General features: G+C 42.5%; 1 protein-coding gene across 1 annotated transcript in view; it reads right to left on the bottom strand.

Moving 5' to 3' along the window:
- Nucleotides 1–13,991: 13,991 nt before the first annotated feature.
- The window catches only part of GRIA3 (glutamate ionotropic receptor AMPA type subunit 3), a 269,592-nt gene continuing 261,361 nt past the window's right edge, over nucleotides 13,992–22,222 (bottom strand). The window contains exons 15-16 of the mRNA XM_058536632.1: nucleotides 21,703–21,950; nucleotides 13,992–16,167 (exon numbers count right to left, since the gene is read on the bottom strand). Coding sequence (XP_058392615.1) covers nucleotides 21,705–21,950 — 246 coding nt within the window. The 3' untranslated portion in view covers nucleotides 13,992–16,167; nucleotides 21,703–21,704. The remainder of the gene's footprint in view (nucleotides 16,168–21,702; nucleotides 21,951–22,222) is intronic.

Below are 22,222 nucleotides of genomic sequence, written 5' to 3'. Positions count from 1 at the left end.
AAGCAAGGTTAGTGACAATTCTCAATTTAAAAATTGCCATGTATTTAAATTTAGGGGGAGGAGTGATTCACAAAATCATGATTATTGAAAACCAAACCATGGCCAATGGCAAGCTGTTGTGAATATGAAAAGAATGGCTGAGTTGAAACTTGTTCCTACTAGGTGTTCTGTGGTTGATTCTGTTTTGTGTGACCAGATAACATTTTTAATCTCCAAAGCTCTTTGAAACAATTTGACATGATTTGAATGTATTGTGTATGTGTCATGTAGTGGTCAGTGGTGATAAATGTTTAGCAATTATCCCAGGGGGCTGGGGGGCCCTGATTTGTAGCATTTGCTAATTTCTGTAGCATAAATACTTCCACCATGGCCTATTTTAAACTACCAATTAAACATCATTGAATGTGGAGTTGGGAAGAGACATGTACAATTAGTTCTCAAAAGCCCCTGCAAGCAGGCTCCAACACACCACTTGGTGGAGGTGGGGTGGCGAGGAGGGAGGTAGAATGAGGGCTGAGGGTGGGCAGGGATATAAACAAGCAAAAGAACTGCTTTAAAAACTCTAAAGGAAAAAGCAAGGTCAGAGGTTTGGATAATTTTGAACTACCTTCTCAGCTTCCTGAAAAACTGAAATATGTTGTTACGTTGCACTTGTAAGGGTGCTGGACTTTTGCCTGAGCTGCCTTGGCAATTGTGACAAATAACTTCAGTCTTCACTTTAGGAGATTTCTAAGTCCTGAACTTGCATTTTTAAGAAGTTGCTCACTTTGAAACTACTCTGTGGTGATATAAATCAGAATAGTGGTTACCTTCTGGTTATAGATGGGGATGGGGCCAGGGGAGCTTTCTGGGGTGCTGAAAACTCCCCATATCTTGATCTTGGTGTGATTACTTGTATGTTCATTTTTGTGTCAATAATAAATAAATAATCATAAAAAATTTGCTCACTTGGAACAACTTACCCCCTCCCCCCAAATGTTTCGTCTAGGTCTATGTTGGATGAAAAATAGTGGTAAGGGAGTGGGAGACACAGAAAAAATACAAATTATCTTATTAGGTGATGTACATACCAATAACTGTACTATATATGATGTGTTTTTGCACAGTGTACATTTCACACAGTGCATTATTCATTACACACAGTGGTATTAGCTAGGAAATTGGGATCAGGTAAATAACACCAGGAAGTAATGACTGTTGACATTACATGTAGTAATCTGTTTTCTGGGAACAAACTGCAAATGCATTCTGTTTGGAATTAATACAGTATTTTAAATTTTACCCATAAAAATGACTTATGAGATTGAATCCATTAGTTTAATGGAATATCACAATCATTATTCCAAACTTATTTATATTGCAATCAGTAGAATGGGATGTCTCTTCCGAATAATAAAATGAATGCGAATGCCAAAGATTTTCTCTTATTTAATTTTAATAATTGTAAATCATATGTAATATGTATTTTTCATATTTATGCCTGTAAGTAAATCCCACCAGAGAAAATAGAAGAGGAAAAAGCCACATTAAAACTTGCAAACTGTTTCTCTCAGATGGTTTTCAGGCTTTGTGTTTCCACAGTGAAGTGCTCAGCATTAAGGCATGGTCCCTAGTGAAGGTCATGTATGGGCCAGGTGTAATGAGCAAGGGAAGGCCCATGGCATGGCACTCATTGCTCGAACCATTTCAGAGGAGGCTTGCATTTCACCAGGATATTTGTCAAGGCTATAGCTTCCAGTCAAGACCTTGGAAGATCCTGGAATGGCAATTCCTTTTGGAAAGAATGTTCAAAAAATGTTGGGTAAGATGTTGTTGGCTCTATTGCCTCTAGAAATTAGCCAATCAGCAGGCTTGAAATTTTACTACTAGACATTCATCCCTTTGGTTTGTAGTATTGCCTCTGCAGGATGACCCAATTAAAATATCCTGCTACTTACAAGTTGTGTTTAGCAAGTTTCTTAACTGGTCTGTGCCTCAGTTTCTTCATCTGAAAAGTGGAATAAGAGCACCTACATCATAGGCTTGTGATGATTAAATGTGTAAATATGTCTCTCACATCAAGGCCTGATTGATTTATTGTATTATCAAATCTCTCTCCTAAAGGCATCATCTCAGAGACAACACTCAAAACAATGACACAGCACATATAGTGCTGTGTCCCCTACAGGAAGAATAGAGGGCTCTCGACACAAGGAGTGGAAGCAGGAATGGCCCCACTAACCATCACTCCCAGTGACCCACTGGAGGATTTTGTGTTTCTTTTCTCTGCAACTCTAAGCTTTACAGTGTAAAGGGGCTATATTCTCATCAAGGGACACAAAAAGGATCCCATTGACCTATTAGCTACGACTGACACCTGGACCCTTTGGGTTCCTTGTGTCCAATGACCAGCAGCCAAGAAGAGGACTCACCATCCTATCAGGCATAATTGACCCTAATCAGCAGGAGAAGGTAGGGATAATGTTCCACCATGGGAATAGAGAGGGATACGTGTAGAACTCAGATGACCCGCCTGAGTGTCCCCCTGATATTCCCCTAGTCCATTGTAACTGTAAATGAGCATATGCAGCAACCCCACTCTGACAAGGGTATGGTTTACCAGGGGCTCTGATCTTTCAGGAGTGAGGGTTTGGGTCCAACTACCAGAAAAGCACCAAAACTTGCCGAGGTGATAGTTGAGGGTGAGGGGAATTTAGAACGGATAGTGGAAGAGGGAGGCAAGGAGTACCAGTTGCAGCCCAAGATCAACTAAAGCAGGGGTTGGGAAGCTGTAGTTTATTCCACTAATGTCTCTCTTCTAAGGTGCACAAGAACCCTGGATGGGATTCTTCCTGAACATGTACGGAGAAGTAGACTAGCATGATACAGGGATGAACTGTGGCAGATCCTACAGATGTGTCACTCAGATCCCTTTTCAAGAGAGGATTCACTGCCCAGCTGCAAGGAGAGTAATTATTTGACAGCCACCAGCTGGTAGCACCTTCAGGGTTGGCTTTGGCTTTTGAGCCAACGTCATGCTGTTCTTGGAGCAGCCTCTGGCCAATGACTGAGAAGGCAGTGGTGTAAGAACCTAACCATTTCTGTCCAAAGTGGGACTCCTCCAATGGAAATCTTTGCTCTAGAATTCCCCCATTGGGCTGGCAGAAACTTTCTCATGTCTGCATTGAGTCTGATGGCTCCCTCTACCCCAATCCTGCTTCCTCCCTTTTCCTTCACAGGTGTCACTCCCCAATAAATCTTGGTGACTGCTTCCTGGACAACCCCTCCTTCCTGCATTCTAGTTTTCTGTGAGGCCAGCTGCTTCTGAATGGTGTGGTATGTGATATGACCAATAGATCTTATGGTCATGGGCCCTCTCCCACACCTTGTTTCTTGTGAAGTGGGTCCCCTTGTTGGATGCCACGCTGTGTGGAAATCCATACCAGTGGATCGAGCATTCCATAAGACCCTGGATAGTGGTTCTTGATGAGGTTCTGCAGATAGGAAAGGCAAACCCATACCCAAAATGGATGTCTATCCCTGTGAAAATGAACTGCTGGCCCTTCCAGGATAGATGTAGCCCATTGTAATAAACTTGCTATCAAGTGGCTGATTGGTTTCCTTGGGGAATGGTGCCATACCAGGGCCTCAGCATTGGTTACTGTTACTGGTAATTTAGACATTTAGAAGCAGCAGTGGTCAAATCACCCTATTGGACCCATGCATAGCCCCAGTCCCTGCCACCATGCTACTCCTTTCATGAACTCATTTTGCCGATGTTGGGGTAGATGATGAAGAAGGATGGTTAGCATCAACTGGCCAAAACATTTAGTCTATTTGATGTATATTACCTCTTCCATGGTAGGTCCTCTCTGATGGACATTAACGTTTGATACAAAGATCTTCACAATTCATGCCCACTCTCATATGTTAACCCACGTGCCTCTATACCAGAATCTGTTTTCTCTGATCTTCCAATCTTTCTCCTTCCAGAGCCCTGGCTGGCCTTTCACCAATGCCTGTGAATCTGTATTTTTTCTAACTTTGGACCATATTTCCTCCCATACTAAGTAGATGACCAGGTGCACATCCTGTAGTTCTGTCTCTTGGATATGTTTTCCTTTTCCACTGTCTTTTAAGGTTATCTCTGAGTAAGGCTGTAATGCAGCCACTTTCTATTTTTGAATTGCTCCCATATATAAAGCTAACCCATCTGCAAATCAAATTCAGAATTTTTCTTTCTCCTTCAGCTGTTTACATGGGACCCCTCCAGTGTGGTCATCAGTGTGAGATGAGGGAGGGGTGCTGGTGTAGCTATAGTGGTAACATGAGAGTCTGGGCTACCTTGTCATGCAGCTTGCCTGTGTCTGCTGGTTCAGTGTGTTAGGTCTTGGATGTGCCATTTCCATGTTACCATGGATTGCTGCTAGGCTTACTTGATGTTAAGACTCGGTGGCTCTGACAGGATCCAACACATGATAAGCATTTCTAGATGCGTGGTCACTATTCCATGGTCAAGCATTCTGTCTCTATAATGGCCTAATAGCTTGCAAGGAGCTATTTTTCAAAAGGCACGTATGTTCTTTGGCATTGCCTTGCTCTAGGACTCTAGAGGCCTGCAATGTGATTCTCCCACATCTCTCCCACGAATTCAACATTGCGTCTTTTTTTCAACACCAAAACCTCCAACAACATAGAGTCAGCTAGGTGGTATGGCCCTTTCCTGTTCTGGAACCTACTCAAAGCTGGTAGCCTTCTTTCATCCACCATATGGGCCAGAGCGAAATTCCTAGGTGTGGAACATATTGCCCCCAGAACCCAAAGAGATCTATCAGACATTGTGTTTACTTCTTTGTAGTAGGGTTTATAAGATTCAGCAAGTTGTCTTTTACTTGGGAGAGGATATTCCTGCATGCCCCTGATATTAGACCTCCTAATAACTGTACTGAAGTATCAGGTCCCTGAAGCTTTAAAGGGTTTATCTCCCACCTTCTGGAGCATGTGTCTTACCAAGGTCATTGTCATGCTAGTCACCTGGTGCTCATTCTGCTGGATCAGCATGATGATGTCAATTGATGTAAGAGATTAATGTGATAATGCCCTGGGGGATGTCCAAATGATCCATATCTCTTTGTACTCCATTATGACAGAGGGTGTGAGAATTAACATAGCCCTGAGGCAAAACTGTAAATGTATTTGTTGTCTTTTTCATATGATTGCTCACTGTTTCTGATCCTCTTTCTTAATTGAGATAGGAAAGAAGGCATTTACCAAAGCCACAGGCTGTATATCATGTACCTGAAGCCGTGAGGCTACTCCTTGGTTGAGTTTGTGGTAGTCTACAGTAATTCTCCAGGATCCATCTAGTTTATTCACGGGCAAGGTTTTTTAAACAGGATATATAGGGACTGCCACCCTTGCATTGATTAAATCTTTACAAGTGGCAATAATTTCCACCATCCTCCTTGGGATGTGATGCTGCTTTTGATTTACTATCTTGTTTAGTCACGGTGGTGCGGGGCAGCTTCAGAAACTACTATTTGGCCTTCTCCACTCTGGCCAAGGACCCAGTGTAGGGGTTACTCCAACTGCCAAATATGTCAATCTCAACTACATACTCAGGTACCAGGAAAATTACCATCAGGTGAGTCAGCAGACCCAGTGGATCCACTGTAAGTGAGGCTTTGGCCAGGCCTCTATTTATTACCTGACACCCATGTGACCCCACTCTAACAAGCGGACGTGATGACGTTTCATGTCTCCAAGTATCAATGTCAACTCGGACCCTGGGTCCAACAGTCCTTGAAATGTCTGGATATTTCTCTTTCCCTAGCATACAGTAAGTGTGCAGTATGTACAGTAAATTTGCCCAAGTAAGTGGTTGTAGGTCCCTTTGGTAAGGACTAGGGGAAGGAATGGTGTTGCAGGGTTCTGTCCCCTGGGGGCCATCGGTTCAGTCAGTGGGTTCTGGGACTGAAAATTAGCTTAGATCTGGAAACTGGACTAGGAATCATGAATTTTTTATTGGGAAGACTGACCTCAACTCCATGCTCATTTATTCTTACTCTTTTTATTTTATCATATGTTAAGCAATACACTGTTTGCCTCTCTCTTTTGCCTCTAGGGATGCTATGTTTTACTAGCCATCTCTTTAACTCTCTTCAGATCAGGCCCACTTGGTTGCCATATAGTTTTGTCTGTTTGTACAATAATTACAAACCACTGGCTGCTGGTGGTGAAGTACTATCACCTGGACGCTATTGCTGGGGGTGGGGTGGATTGGCTAGCATTTCCATTTCTTTCAACATATTAAATGACAGCCTGCACTACCATCTGCCTGGGCCTGCAAAAGTGAGCCATCACAGAACTTCGTGGTGATGCTGCTGCCCCTCTCACCAGCATTCCTCATGGCCTTGGTGAATGGTGTGTTCCCTGAGCCCTTACACAGAACATAATCCTCCAGTGGGTCTTCTGGCTTCATATAATGTAACCACTCCAGCATGCCCACTTCCCTCTGCCTTTTAATTTCTCTACCATCTGCCACAGCAATTCAGAAATTTCAACATCACTCAGTATGGACCATTCATTTTCCAGGCTTATAAGAGCCACCTTAACAGTGAGTTTACACCAACCTCTGGGGGTCCCTGCTAGGGTGTTGAGTCCCACATCCCAAGAAAGCTCCTCCAAACCAACAAACTCTCCCTTATCCAGTCTTAAGATAAAGCACCTCTTGATCAAGCACCTTCAGAATCTAGTCCCATGGGTACTTCCCTGACTCCTGCCAGCACATGCTGGCTAGATCTTCCATTTTGTTCAGAGTATAGACCCTTTTCTCCTCTATCAGGTCCAGTTTGTTCTTGAAAGGGTTATTCTGCTTATAGGCCTATTGCTTTGCAAGGGAAAGACCTCTGTACTGTCTTCTCATACAGAGGAAGTATTAGCTCTTATTTGGGAGGAGTGGGCCACTTCTACATGTTGAGAAGTTATAGAGAAGACTGGGGAGTCAAAATCTTCAGGTGCAGGGCCCGCCCGGTGGCGCAAGCGGTTAAGTGCACGCGCTCCGCTGCGGCGGCCCGGGGTTCGCCGGTTTGGATCCTGGGAGCGCACCGACACACTGCTTGGCAAGCCATGCTGTGGCGGCCTCCCGTATAAAGTGGAGGAAGATGGGCATGGATGTTAGCTCAGGGCCAGTCTTCCTCAGCAAAAAAAAAAAAAGGGAGGAGGATTGGCAGATGTTAGCACAGGGCTGATCTCACACACACAAAAAAATCTTCAGGTGCATCTACTTAGATGTCCCCACCTCACGTGTCAGGGTGCTGGGTTTTCCCAACTAGGACCTTGACTTTGGCATAACGTCCTGCCTCAGTTGAGCACTTAACTACCCTTGAAGTTCAGCTACTCTAATGATCAAATTCTGAGTTTAATCTTCACCTTGTTATGCTTACCATTGCATGAAATGAGAGCTTCTTTGTAAGCTAAAGAGGCTGTTGGGTTTTCACACTTAGTTTTTAATTGTTACTTGCCCTCAGCTTTTTATTATCTGTTTTTAGGGCATCAATATAATAACAAGCATCAAATTTCATTTTCTTTATATTTATAATTTTCCCATACATCTCAAATGCTTGAATCATTCCACCAGCTGGTGCATCCTCTCCACCGGCATGTTCTTCCAAAACACCACAGATGAAGGCTTTAACAGTTGGGCTGGCGCCTTGTGCCAGGGGATGTCTGTGCACAACTTCCCGCCAGGAATAGGGTCCTCAGTGCCAGCCTAGTGGTGAGGAATCCAGTCCCCAAACCCCATCTACGGCTTGCTTTTTTGGCCTACTTCTGGCACTAGGTTGGACTTTCAGAGAAGCAGGTGCTGGGAAGGAGTGCAAAAGATTTATTAGGGAATAACATCTGTGAAGGAATGGAGATGAAGAAGCAGGATTGAGCAGGGGGAGCCATCAGACTGTGATGTGGACCTGACAAAGTCTCTGCCGCTCTAATGGGGCTCTCTGGAGCAAAGATTACTCATTAGAGATGTCTTATGTTGGGTGGAAATGGCTAGGCTCTTGTACCACTGCTTTTCTTGGTCCTTAGTTAGGGGTTTCCCTGAGTGAGTGTGACTTTTATTATCACCACTTCGCTCACTTATTGGCTGTGGGCTGCTCCAATGAGAGTATGACCTTGATTCAAAAGCTGAGGCAGATTCTGAAGATGCTAATGGCTGGAAGGTGTCAGCTACCTATACTCCTCGCAGCTGGGCAGGGAGTCCTTTCTTTAAGGGAGTGCATAACTATGTCTGCCACATGGACTGAGCCTAATACTGCTGCGTATGGGCTAAATTTATCTGTTTGGACCAAAATTTATATTGCCCACCCACTATCCAGTGGGTGAGTCTCACAAAGGAGATTAGATTTGCACATCTGAGTGTTCTGGGTGTGAACGTATGGCCTTGATAGAGTGCAGTAGCTTGGGGCATTGGCCAGGGAAGGCACCCAAAGGGGTGGTGATGGTGACTAGTACAGGAGATACTCTATATCCAAAGGAAGCTGAGGGCTTGGATGCCTGGCTGGTGGGGGATGAGATAGGGCTTCTTTTGGGAGAAGACAGACATTGAAAAGATGGCAGGCTGTGGAAAACTGCCTTTGCTGACTGATTGATTATGTGGGGGGTGGACCTCTTTGGACAGAAAGTTTGTGAGTTTTTTCATTTTCATTCATTACAGTATAAGGTGGCACCTCTTCTCTGTCCTCAACATTATTTCCTAAGTTGTGCCTCTGGGTTTTTTCCCACTCCTACATTTCATTCATTTGTTCATTCATTCATTTGTTCATCAAACATTTACAACTCTGTTTATAGAGGTGACTAAGAGACTCTGCCCACGATCTCAGCCCATGATCTAGTAGGGAAGACAATATATCATTATATTGCTATGGAAGAGGTAGGCACTACTGAGGTGGGAACGTGGAAGAAGAGTCCCTAACCAAATCCTGGGGGTAAGGGACAGTCAGGGAAGGCTTCCCAGAGGAAATGATGCCAATTTAGTCTTAAAGGTAGAGTTGTGAGTTAGTCAGGCATAAAAGTGGGGAGAGGGGAATTCCAGGCAGATGAAGAAGCCTGTTCAAAAACATGGAAGCATGAAAAGACATGGCAAAGCCAGGAATTTTAAGTAGTTGAGTATGACTGGGTCTTAGTGGATATTTGTGATGAAGTGGAGAACGGAGGTGAAGGAGTAGTAAACAATAAGGTTGAAGAAATGGGCATGAGACAGATTATGGGCTTTTTATAATAAACTAAGGGCATTTTCTCTTTTGCCAAAGGGTAATAGAGACTCACTGATGCTGAGGAATGATGAGATCAGAAAAATCATTCTGGCTGCAGTGTGGAGGGTGAATTGGAGGGACAAAAACTAGAACAGTTAAGAGGCTATTGCATTAGGCCATATCTAAAGTGTTACAAGCTCAAACTAACTAAGGTAGGGATTCATAGAAGTAGATGGATTTTAGAGAGATCAAGGGAGTAGAATCATCAGGACTTGATGGAGGGTAAGGGTGAAGAAGGGATCATGCAAGGTTGATTACCAGGTTTCTGGATTGGATGAGTGGGTTTATGGTGGTGATTGACCCCGTCCTGCTGTCCTCTCCATGTGGTCCAAATCTCTGTGGCGATGGCAAGGGTAAGAAAAGAAATCTAAGGAATGGGCTGCTTAGGGTATTCTGAACACTTACACAAATACACATGCTTGGATTTATATAAGCTGAATGCACACCCCCTCCACTCTATTATTTCCTTGTTCTTTCTTGGATTCCATCCAGGTTCTAACTAATATCTCCCTCAGGGTGGTGGAAACCATCTCCTTGTATTACTATGTTTTAGAGAGAGGTTTGGGGTCTTTGGCTTGCTTGTTTGCAGTCTGCACATCCCTTCCTTGGTGATAACACTAGCTGGTTTTCTTCCACATGAGTGCAAATCATATTATGATTCTGTTATCCAAAAGATGAGAAGAATCACATGCTTACTTTTCATCACATCTTATAGCTGTACAAGTTGATCTTAAACTGACTCATCTGCTTTTTCCCTGTCATTGTACTGTGGGTTCTGCTTTTGAGTGTAAGCCTATTTTTTCTCAGATTGTCACATCCACCAATTTTAAAGTTTATTAGATTTATTCTTATATTTTATTTTACTCTCCGCCAATGGAGTCTTAAATCAAGATAGAGACTCTTAGAGGGAGCTTTGGTTTAGCAGTGGGGTAAGAGGAAGAAGAGATGATAGTTTCTGTGTTAGAAATGTTGAGTTTGACATGCTTATGGGATAATCCAAGTGAGGAGGTACATTAGACATTTGGATATACTAGTTTGGAGCTAAGGAGAGTGTTTTGTGCAGGAAATGTAGACTTGGGAGACATAATATAGGTGAAAATGGAAACCATGAGATAGCACTCAGGGAGAGTGTACACAGTGAGAAGAGAGGAAGAAACATGGTAGAGCTCAGGAGATAGCTCTACCTGATATTAAGAGATAGAAGAGGAGAGCAGGAAGCAGAAGAGAAATTAACAGCAGCAGGGTAAAAGGAAAACCAGGAGAGAGTGTTGTCACAGAAGTCAAAGGATAGAGATTTCCCAGATGGGAGAGGTTAATAGCACCAAATTCTGGAAAGAGGTCAAAGAAGATAATGACTATCAAGTAGGGTAAACAGTAGGAGTTACCAAACTTTTTCTGTAAAGAGCATGTCAGTAAATATTCTAGACGTTGTGGGCAGTACTGTTGCAACTACTCAATTCTGCCATTGTAGGGTGAAAGCAGTTACAAGCAATATGTAAATGAATGGGCATGGCTGTGTTTCAATAAAACTTTATTAACAAAAATAGGTGGTGGCCACATTTAGCCTGTGGGCCAAAGTTTGCCATCCCTTGCTATAAAGTATGGATTACAGTTTATTGATGACCTTGGCAAGAGCAGTTCTTGTAGAGTGGTGGGGCAGAAGCCATAGTACAATAATTAAGGAAGAGGAGATGGGATGTAACAAGCTTTTCTGAAGCTATACTGTAAATGGGGGAAAATGTGGGCCTTAGAGGGCTTTCCCAGGTTTAGAGAGATTTTCCAGTCTTTCAGGAAAACCAGCACTGTCATGGGGGAAGACTGCAATGTTGTTTGGAAATATTTGTAAAATCGTTTCCCCATCTGCCTACCTTCAAGCTTCTTGTGAGCTGCTGCCAGAGTTTTAATTGACTTGTTCAGGCTTAATGAATATTTATTAGGAAAAATTTAAATCAACAATTTTGCTACAGGATTGAAGCTCAATGAAACCACTGCAGGGGTAATTTTGCCAAAGCTGCTGACATGGGGAGAGGATTATTTCTTAGGCTGTCATTGCAGGTTCTTTTACACTTTTATAGCTCAGGCATTGTGAGTCAATAAATAAGCAAATACCTCCTGCTGAGAGGGTGGGCAGGCTGGCAGAAAAGTGGTCACTCTGAGGTTCTCAGCAGCTAGAGGCTTAAAGGGGCCAGGTGTGACTCCTCAGTTGTAAAGGCTCACAGCTTTTGAAGCACAAAAGTGTCAGTAGGTTTGGGACAATGACAGACCCTCCCTAATACCTCCCTCTGTCCTTTCCTAACAACAATGCTTTCCCAGGGGGCCTTTTGAGAAAGTTCAAGTGCCCTGTGTCTTCACTGAATATAAATGTCTTGTCTATGACTCCTAGTCTAAGATGTATAGGAAGTCTCCTAGCACCTCATTCTTTCACTTTCAGTTCTAGAGGCAAGTTTCATTAATTCTCAGTGCCACCCATCACTCTCTTCCAAGACCTTGTCTTTCTTTCAATCCAGAATGATAGAGGTGAAACTGTAAATCTTTCTAATGCCCCCAGATTCAAAAGAGATTTCCTGATGGGATGCTAAGTTCTATGTGCTCCTACAACAGAATGCATATATGTTGCTGCTGAGTGTCATATCTGGCAAGTGATCTGATAATAAATTGGTGCCCAGGAAGCCCTGTCCAACAGAGTGAAGATAAGAGGGGAGGTGTATGGCCCAGAGTAGATGAATAGCTGGCTCAGGTTTTCAAAGTAACTCTCCAACTGATAATAGTGGTATGACTGGTTTCTGATCCTTATGAGATAGCATTTTGGTGGTATAACTGGTTTCTGACCCTTATGAGACAACATATTAATGCATCTTCTGCTTCACTGAGTCAGGATTCTGAAGAATAATGGTTTTGCTTCTTGCTTCTCAATTTGTTCTCCTCCTCCTCTATGTTCATTTCCCCAAGTCACAATCAATCCTTTTCCCCCACTCAATATCAGGAAGGTGACTTGCAGCACCATTTCTCCCATGATCCTACTGAGGTTTCCTTAAATACATTTGCCCTTCCTGTTTGAATATTGTACTATAGAGAGAGTGCGATCAGATGCGAGTCTTGACAGGCAAGAAAACCAATGCATAGACCAAGAGGCATTCTCCTTTTGTACACAGGGGGAATGTGACACTTGAAGCTCAAGACCTTTTTGTAGACCTGGTTGGCAAGACTGACCCTATGTATAAACAAGATATATAGCTACCTACAGTCTAACTTGAGAAAGACTAAAAGTACTCCTTTTGTTTCTCCTTTCCTCCAAGGAGGAAGAAACCGAAACCCCACCTGAACCCAAACTGCACTCCACTGTCATTTGCCACAACCCCTGAGAATAACTTCTCCTCTGGGGTAAGGAATCGGAGTTCCTGTTAAAACAGAAATCTATTATATTGGAAGATCTGGGGCCATCATTTGGTACTTGAACTGATTTCATCAGCCACCAAGGGGAGCATCCCTCTAATCTAGTCACTGAATCTGCTCCCTAGAAAATCAGTTCTCTTCTGGTAAAACTGCTATGGGTGTCCTAATCAAGGAAAAGGAAAGCAGTTGAAGAGTTATAAAGTGTGATGGTTTACCAGCTAGTCGGCATTGCAGAGGACAGTGGAAAAGGTAGTAATATGCTGAAGCCTACAGGCCAAATTAACTGCAGTGTGTTTATACCAGCCTACACTTCAGAATCTGAGAGTTTTCCTTTCCCACTCTCGTTTTTCTTCCTCTCCAAGGCCTTGTGTTCCTTGTTCCCTAGCTCCCTAACCCCAGATATCTTTCTTTCTCTATCCCTCTAGCATCTCAATTGCACTTTTCTTCTCTTCTGGCTCCATTGCAAATTGTTCCCTTTCCTTTCCTCCAATCATTATTTCTATTTTCTATGGTGATCATAGTATAAAACTGGTCTATATTTAGACACTTGCTTTATTTATTGGATAAAACAGTATTCCATGTTTAGAATCTACAAATCAGACTAGATCATTAGCCTTTTGTTTCTTTCTCAGAAACATTCTAAAATCAGTATAGTCCTAAATTCATTATTTCTCCCTCCCCCCGACTCTAGATTAGTGACCTTTGGTGGAATGAAGATTTTCCAATGGGACATCAACCTATTATCAGTAATTAAGGCAGCAGCACAAAACTTAGCCACTTAACTAAGAGAACTAGGACATATACTTTGTGATGATGTGGGAAAGCAACTGGAAATGTTTTTGAGGTTCGTCAGTCCTGAGTTTGAGCACTTTCTTGGGAGGTCAGAGCTGGAGATGGGAGGATTGGGGACCAGGTTAGGATCAAGGCAGGCCTCTGAGGAGAGGGTCCCAAAGTGTGAAGGAGACAAAGAATGGGAATGGAAGGCCCTGAAGTCAACTTTTTCCTCCTTCGCATATGAGGTCCTGCTTCTTGCTGTTTGTAGGCACCATCTCACTGTTGGTGATCTGGACAAACCTAATCTAAGGGCTTAGTGGCAAAGTTCCATTTAGGCTGAGGGGTCTGAGTCTGACTACAGTTGCAGTTGGGGTGGGGAGAGGCACAATCCTTTGTGAAAATCACCAGTAGCGTAACTGTTCAGTCATTGGCAAAGTTTCTGGTGGGAAGTAAATTAGTGAATAATAATTTCTTGGCACTTACATCCAAGTAAATTTTAAGCAGTTAGTCAAAGCACAGAAAGAATTCTTTCTTTACAATTTTATTTACAAAATGTATTAAAACTTTGTACAATACCTCATGGCAATGAGGCTCCGTAATTTATGCCCACACATGCAATTTATGCTTTTACGGCCATTAGGTTTGCCTGGCAATTTTTCTGTTCACTGAAGTACAGCTTTAACAACAAAAAGAAAGAATTGGAAAAAAAATCCTCAAGTGACTACCGCCAAACTCCCATAGCTTGAAGTTAGTAGCAGAAATTTGAAGCAATCAATGTTTTTTTAAACATGCAAGTTTTTAAAAAATAACAAACCAATTTACCCGCCTCTTCATTCTCAGTGAAGTTTCCTCTCTGAAAAACTGATTTGAGTCAATAAACATACATTTCTCTTTATACAGTGCCTATGAAAATGTTTGTGTGTAGGTTGGTTGGTTTGTTTTATACAACTTCATATTCGCACAGCGTTAGCTTCCCGCGCTGGGACATTATAGCATTCAGAAGTTGAAAATCACAGTTTCATGAAAACAAAACAAAACAAAAACACAACAGCTTTCTTTTTTTGTCCAATACCATTTAAAATTTGACAGGTGAGTTACTCTCTTATGACACAATTTTTGGAATGAAAGTTTATATTACACTTTTCTGGAAACATTTCGTTGGAACGAGACTTCTTCCTTTCTTTTCTGAAGACAAGAGCAAATGTTCAGCAAGTCAACTAAGCATCTAAAAGTCACACTTGGGAAATGAATTTGAGCTCCTAGTTTTTACAGTCTGGAAACTTCCCAATGCACATCACTGATGAGAGCAAACTACTGAACTACAGAAAGCATACATCGTTATACAGGAGGTAATTAGTGAGCGGAGACTATTTCCTTTGACTGGTCTGATGATGCCAATGGCAGGTACGCAATTAGTTACTTGATAGCCCATGGAGCAGTGGAGCGATCTTCTGAGAGTCAGTATAGAGACTGCTCCAAGCAAGGACCTGGGAGTGATGCTGAGGCCCTTGCTTTAGCATAGGTTTGGGAATGCATTTTAGTCTTTGCAAACTAGAAAAGGACACATGCAGTCTGACGGAGAGCCACGGGCAATAACAGGCAACAGCTAGTAAGACAGACCTAGCAAGAGTCAAGTCAGATTGAGAACTGTGGTCTGAACCCACTGGCCCGCCCTCCAACGCAGTCCTGTCTCCATGGTGTACACTTGAAAGGCATACTTAGCAGAGAAAGCAGAGCTCAACACAGTGTTGTTTCTTAGAAAGATATTCTAAACACATTTGGGAGTATAGGCAGCATTTCCCTCACCTCAATGCTAAATACTCAGCTATATTGACTTAAAATGCACACTGAAGCAAGAAAAATAGATCCGTGAGCTGAAATTCCAGGCTTCTTGGAAAGCTCCGGGATCCGTTTTAGGAAAGCACCGTGAGGTATGCCTGATAGTGCCCCGTCCCTTGCTACACACAAAAGTCAATTTCAAAAGCTCTGTTAATCCCTTCGTCAAGTAGGAAGTTATCAAAGCATTTTCACAAAACCATTTCAAGAACACAGAGAAGTCACCATTTAGTCCCTTTTCCAAAGTGTTCAAATTTTCTCAAAGTGTTGCATTTACATTCTAAAGATATACACATTTCAGCAACGTTGAAAGTAAATAGGGTGCACAGAACATCACCACCAACAGGAAATACCAAAAACATCTGGTCAGCAGATTCTAGAAGAAATGCCAGTCTGTCTTCCCAAACACAGAGTCAGAGAATTTTTTTTTATCAGGAGGAATGAATTATTTTAGCTAAGATGGGCCTATTTGCTGAATTGAAATTTTAAATTTGTGTGTGTGTGTATTAAAGAACATGGTGTTTGTATACTGTGCAGTGGTATCAAAGAATGGCTTTTGTTGAACTGACTTTTTTAAGAAGATTTTTTTTCGCATACTGGAATCTTGCATGTCCATTTTTTTGTTGGTTTTATTTTAATTTTTTTCAAGCAAAGCAAAAAGATTTCAATGATGGTTTGCATTGTCGCGAGTCTCAGAGTGTTCCATAAGGCACTGAAGGAAAAAAAAATCAGTTTTTCCTATTGAAAGGTCATTGCACCATCAGCAATATTCGTGTCATGCCGGACACCAAGGAGAGTGAAATCTGGCTCAGGATCCTTGAAGCAGCCACATTTTCGGTGATCCTCTTGTCACATGCCTCCAGTGGGAAGGGATCTGCAAAGGCAAGGGGGAAATCTAAATTTGAACGGGCTTTCTACTGGGAATTGAGAAGTTTATTACGGCTCAGTCTATCTTGAACAAGAATTGTGGCTGTTTTCTCAAACTGGCATCTCTGGGGTTGCATCCGGTTTGAGTGGCTTTTGGCAATAGGTCTGTTTAAATTCTTGCACCTGATGCAAATGCTTTGCAATAGGTTAAATTAGGTTCATTCTCTACTATGCATTGTACTAAGGAATATACAGGCATTGCATGAAGTCTAACTCAAGACATTAATCACTTAGGATGTAGGTATATTAGAAAGTCTTAGTAGCGTTTAAACATAGATATTCAGGATTTCTACACTGCAGAGTGTCTTCTGATTGCAGAACCTGTGACAAAGGACTGTTTACCTAGGACAGAGGGTAAACAGTGTTCTACGGTTTGCTTGATTGAAATCCATTTGACTGTGAGAAGAAAATTTGCTGCTCATCGCCGGAAAGTTGACACCTTGTTTCTCTTAATACCTACAACCTTAGTTATTAAAGTCTGAAAATAGCACATGGACTTGAAAGAGACAGCACATTCCAGGAAGAGGCCAGAACAGTGATGCCCACGGAGAGGGTTGGCATCCATAGGGTCTTTGCCCTAATATTATGGGCCTGACTGAGACGCTGATGCTGCCCTCCTCTTGGAGGCATTAACTAGTGCAAGGGATTTATTTGCCCCGACTCTGAAAACTTAAGGCCACTTTCCTGCCTCCTCTTCAAGCTCACATTCCTCTTCTCCATCCTTTCCCTCTACACTAATGGGACCCTTCTATTTCCTCCTGAGCCAACAATGAATTTTGTCCCAAAGGAATGACATAATCATTTTCTACCACTGACCCTGGAATAAAATTATCTATAAGAAGAACGTCAAAGATGCCCCTGAAGGCCAAAAGCCCTAAAGAAGGCAGAATAAGACTAAAATGGAAGAGGTAAACCTCTTCCTTGGAATCCTTAGAGTCCTGAGTCACATCTATGTCAGAAGCTTGGAGAAATTTTATATTAGTGGCAGAAAGATCAAAGTCCCCTCCTCCCTCTTCATTGGCCATCGAATGTCATTACCTAGCTGCATAACTTTGGGAAAGCCACCTAATCTCTCTATGCCTCTGTTTCCTGCTTTTAAATAGGGATAGATGAAGCACTGTCACTGAGGTAAAAGTCCTCTGGGGACAAAGAACATTATTACCCCAGTTATCCAGAATGTGTTTTCCATTTAACATAAGACGAACTCTTTAAGCAGGAAAACTTCCCTGGCAAGAATGTCTATGTGCATAGGCTGCAGAAGGAAAATTGATCACTTTGAAAATGGGCTGCATGAACAAAGTTAATATTTTCTAGGAAGACTAAATAGAACCGTCTTAGAGGAAAAATGAAAATCTTTTTCCTTAACTTCAAGCATCTTGAGGTCTTGAAAGTGAGGATTTCAAAAATATTGTTGAAACAACCAAAGATCCCAGAAGTAGTTCTGAACAGCAATGAAGAAATTGAAAAGAATTTCTTAGAACAATAAGCAGAGTCAACCCTAGGGTGCAGTGAACTTGGAAGGCTTGGCAGTTGGTCATCTGCCAAGCCATGCTTGGGGGCCACACTTCCAGTGGTTGGTCAGTAACACAAAGAGGCAGCAGGTAGTCAAGAGGCTGTCTTCTCCCTAGTGGGTGCTGGATCTGAGGCAGAGGCACGTGTTCCCACGATGAGTCCAATAATCCTGACTCTACCCTCATCCATAGAAAATGAGAGATGACTCCCTCCTCTTTCAAGGATGCCTTTTTATTAACCAGATTTCACCTGGATCATATTTTTGCAGGGGAGTTGCACTTGAGTCACTCTTCCTGAAGAATTACTGGTACCATAAACTCCCAAGGCTGGCTCTGCTAATTAGCAATAACAGTAAAATCTCAGGGTGCCTCTCCACCTCTGTGGCCCTGAATAGACCCTGACAGATGTAGGCCAACTCAGAGAACTGGAAGCCTAATAACTAGGTAACAAATTAGAAGTCACTAAGGAGATATTCCAGAACTTCTTGGGAAATAAAAGATGAATGATTGAAGAGCTCACTCTTTACTTAACCAACAGTCTCCTAACGTTACATCACCAAACTGGCTGAGGGCAGCAGTGGTTTCTATTTCCTGCTCAGCCTGCTTTGTGCCTCTTGACTGACACATGTAAGGTTTTTCTGGCATCTTCCGAGGCTTTTCCTCCTTGTCTGGAGACTTCACACAGGCTTGGAGGACAGATTTGTTTGCAGAGGCGTTTCCCAGGTTTTCTTTTCATCCTAGGGGTGGTTACCAAGGTGCTAGCTAGCTGGGCTGTAACCACATTGGCATCAATATCTACTAAAATGTGATTTTTGCCTCAATTTGCCTGAATTTTGTTTCATAAAACGGATCAACCAAGATGACTAAAGGAAAGCCAGAGAGCCAGAAGTTGTGGAAAGTTCATTTCTGAGGTTCTTCCCCCAGGTTTGATGTTCTGGGCCTCAACTTTAGTACTGCAACGTTCTGCCCAAAGGTTTGCTGATCTCAGTTTTTTTCTTTCCCTTTCCTTTCTTTCCTTCTTTCTTTCTTTTTTTCCTTCCTTCCTTCCTTTCTTCCTTCCCTCCCTCCATCCCTCCTTCCTTCCTTCCCTTCCCTTCCTTTTGTTTGTTCTCTTTCTTTCCTCCTGTCTCCCTTTCTCTCTCTCCCTCCCTTCCTCCTTCCTTCCTTTCTTTCTTTCCTTAATTTACATGCTCTGAGATAATTTTCTCTAGAAGCTTACTAATCCTTGGACCAGCAGCATCAACATGGCCTGAAAGCTTGTGAAAAATGTAGTATCTCAGGCCCCATCCCAGACCTGCTGAATCAGGATCTGCACTTTTATAAGATCCACAGGTGATTCACATGCACATGGACATTTGAGAAGCACTGCTCTGGGGCTTTAACAAGAGACTGAGGTTATAGCAGTTGGAGAGTAGGGACCTAGATTCTCAGATGGAGTGGCTGATAATAAAGAGGATCTGGGGCCGGCCCCGTGGCTTAGCGGTTAAGTGCGCGTGCTCTGCTACTGGCCACCGGGGTTCGGAACCCCGGGCGCGCAACGACGCACCACTTCTCCGGCCATGCTGAGGCCGCGTCCCACATACAGCAACTAGAAGGATGTGCAACTATGACATACAGCTATCTACTGGGGCTTTGGGGAGAAAAAAAAAGGAGGAGGATTGACAATAGATGTTAGCTCAGAGCTGGTCTTCCTCACGAAAAAATAAATAAATAAATAAATAAAGAGGATCTAGAGGCTGTGTGACCCTGAGCCCTGATACCCTTCTGGTTTCAGAAATGTTCTTTCTGGGGAAAGTAGGAGTGATTGAATATACAACCTCATATCAAGTACATACGAAGTGGGGCATACAGAGCCTTGGTGAATTCCTTCAGGACTTTTTTGTAAAAAGTGGGACCTAGATTTAGGATCTGCTCTCCATTTGACAGGATCTCATTGGGGTTTCAAGGTTCCTGGAGACTACTATGCCTTGGGTGGCTTGAGGCAGCCTGGTTTAGTAAAGAATAAAGCTATAGGAGGAAGAAGGGCTGGGTTCTAGTCCCAGAACTGCCACTACCTAATTATGTTTCCTTGAGCAAGTCTCTTGATGAGGTTGGGTCTTAGTTACCTGAATGGGACAATACTTTCTGACCCATTACCTCAAATGAGATGTGAGAGCACTTGGAAAACTGCTAGGCAGATTTAAGCTGTATTATTTCTCTGGATGCCAGTATCTCAGAATTTGGGATAATTAAGCTAGGCTGAAATCACCCGTGTACTATCCTATGAAAAAGCAAATCACGTGCCCCAAATGGTAATGGACCTGTATAACCTACTCGAGTAAAATATTTTAAGCACACTGGAACATTGAACGCTTGCATGCAAACAATGCTGATTACAGATTAATCCACGTACTGTACATTCAACAATGCAATGGGAACACGTTGTTAGTGGGTTAGTTCAGTGTACTGAATATGCTGTGGCAAAAGGCTGCAGTCTGTAGCAGGAAAGAACAGCCAGCAACTTCATCAAACAAGATAATGCTTTCCATGGTGAAGACACACAATTTATTTAGATGAAATATTATTTAAAAATGGGCTGAATTTAGATCCACAACATGAAATATAAGGAGGTCAAAACACAAATGCATTTGTAGAAATTCAAGCACATTGACATTGACGCAAAAGGTAAAAAAATCTGCCACCTAATATAAGAGCTATGAAGTTGCCAGTTGTTCTGTTCCGCTTCAGATAGGTGTGTTAGTGATGACAGATGTATTTGAAGGTAACAAGACTATATCCTTTTAAACACTTCCAGAATGGAGACGTTATCCTAACTTGAGCTTGCCTTTGAACACGTCTGAGTTATTGGTAATGGGGGAGTTGGCTGTAGCTGCCAGAATCAAGGTGGCATCAGTTAGGTTCATCTAAGTATGAATTTGGGGGCAGCCAGCAGCAGGGAGTCTAGACTGTTCTTTGGGAGACACTTACCTGAACATCAGTTCCAAGAAAGGGACAACAAAGGAACTCAAAGATTAAAGAAATCGTCTCAAGCTTGCACTTAAGAGAACCACCGCTCCCCTATGGAAACACTGCATGTCTCCAGGTGGCAGTGCCCCCACTTCCATGCCTCATTTTAACATCAATACCAGAACAGCTGCTTTCTCTGGAGCTGCACTGTCCAATACGGTGGTCACTAGCCACATGTGACTATTGAACACTTGATATGTGCCTAGTACGAGTTGAGATGTGCTATAAAGTATAAAATATACCTCAGATTAAGACTTAGTATGAAGAAAAGAATGTAAAGTATCTCATCATTTTTTTTTTTTTTTTTTTTTTTTTTTTTTTTGTGAGGAGATCAGCCCTGAGCTAACATCCGCCAATCCTCCTCTTTTTTTGCTGAGGAAGACGGCCCTGGGCTAACATCTGTGCCCATCTTCCTCCACTTTATATGGGACGCCGCCACAACATGGCCTGCCAAGCAGTGCGTCGGTGCGCGCCCGGGATCCGAACCAGCGAACCCCGGGCCCCCGCAGCGGAGCGCGCGCACTTAACCGCTTGCGCCACCGGGGCGGCCCCACATCATTTTTATATTGATAATATGTTGAAATGATATCTTAGATTAAATAAAATATATCATTAAGTTAATTTCACTTGTGTTACTTTTTAAACTGTGGCCACTAGAGCACTTAAAATTACAAGTGTGGTTCACATATGTGGCTCGAAAATATTTCTACTGAACAGTGCTGCTCTAGAGAATTTTTTTTTCCTTGTGGGTCACAGACCATAATTTAATGACAGCTGTGCTATTAGAAAAGCACCACTGCCTAACAAGAAAGCACAATCATTGTTTTCAAAGAATCAAATGGTTGCAAAGAATAGACAATGCTTGAAACAATAAACCAAACTAAAAAACAAAGAAAGAAAGAAAAAAAGAAGAGATTAACAGACAGTAATGTAAGGCTGATTAGTTTACTAGACCTTAACCGTACCCCTAGATCTTAACACTCTCTGTTCCATACACGTTGTAGCCTTCTCTGTATGTAGCGTAGTTTTGAGTGTTGGTGGCAGGAGCAGGCTTAAAGTTTTGGGTGTTCTTTGTGAGTTTCATGCGTTTGGACTCTGCCCGTGATTTGTAACAGAATTCTATCAAAGCCACCATCATGGCCAGCCCCAGACCTCCGACAAGTATGTAGAAAACGCCTGCCACATTGCTCAGGCTCAGAGCGCTGGTCTTGTCCTAAGAGAAATGAACAACATGATTAGTTCTTGGGGAAAACAAGGGCAACGGGACATTATAATACATTACAACAGTATAGGATAGTTCTAAGTTGTAAAATAACTAAACATTGATGTAAGTGTTATGATTCAGCTCTGGCAATTGGCTGATGTTTCACAATGGCCAGCAAGACAGTAGATTGTACTTCTGTTGACTTTGTAATCCTCACCCAAATGTTCTTTTATTCTGACTCTTTCAATCCTTTAGTACCTCAAAACGGTGTCAACAACTAA

This window comes from Diceros bicornis, chromosome X (assembly GCF_020826845.1).
Source record: "Diceros bicornis minor isolate mBicDic1 chromosome X, mDicBic1.mat.cur, whole genome shotgun sequence".
Classification (NCBI taxonomy): domain Eukaryota; kingdom Metazoa; phylum Chordata; class Mammalia; order Perissodactyla; family Rhinocerotidae; genus Diceros; species Diceros bicornis.
The sequence above is the reverse complement of the archived record's forward strand: the minus strand, read 5'-3'. Positions and strand labels throughout refer to the sequence as shown.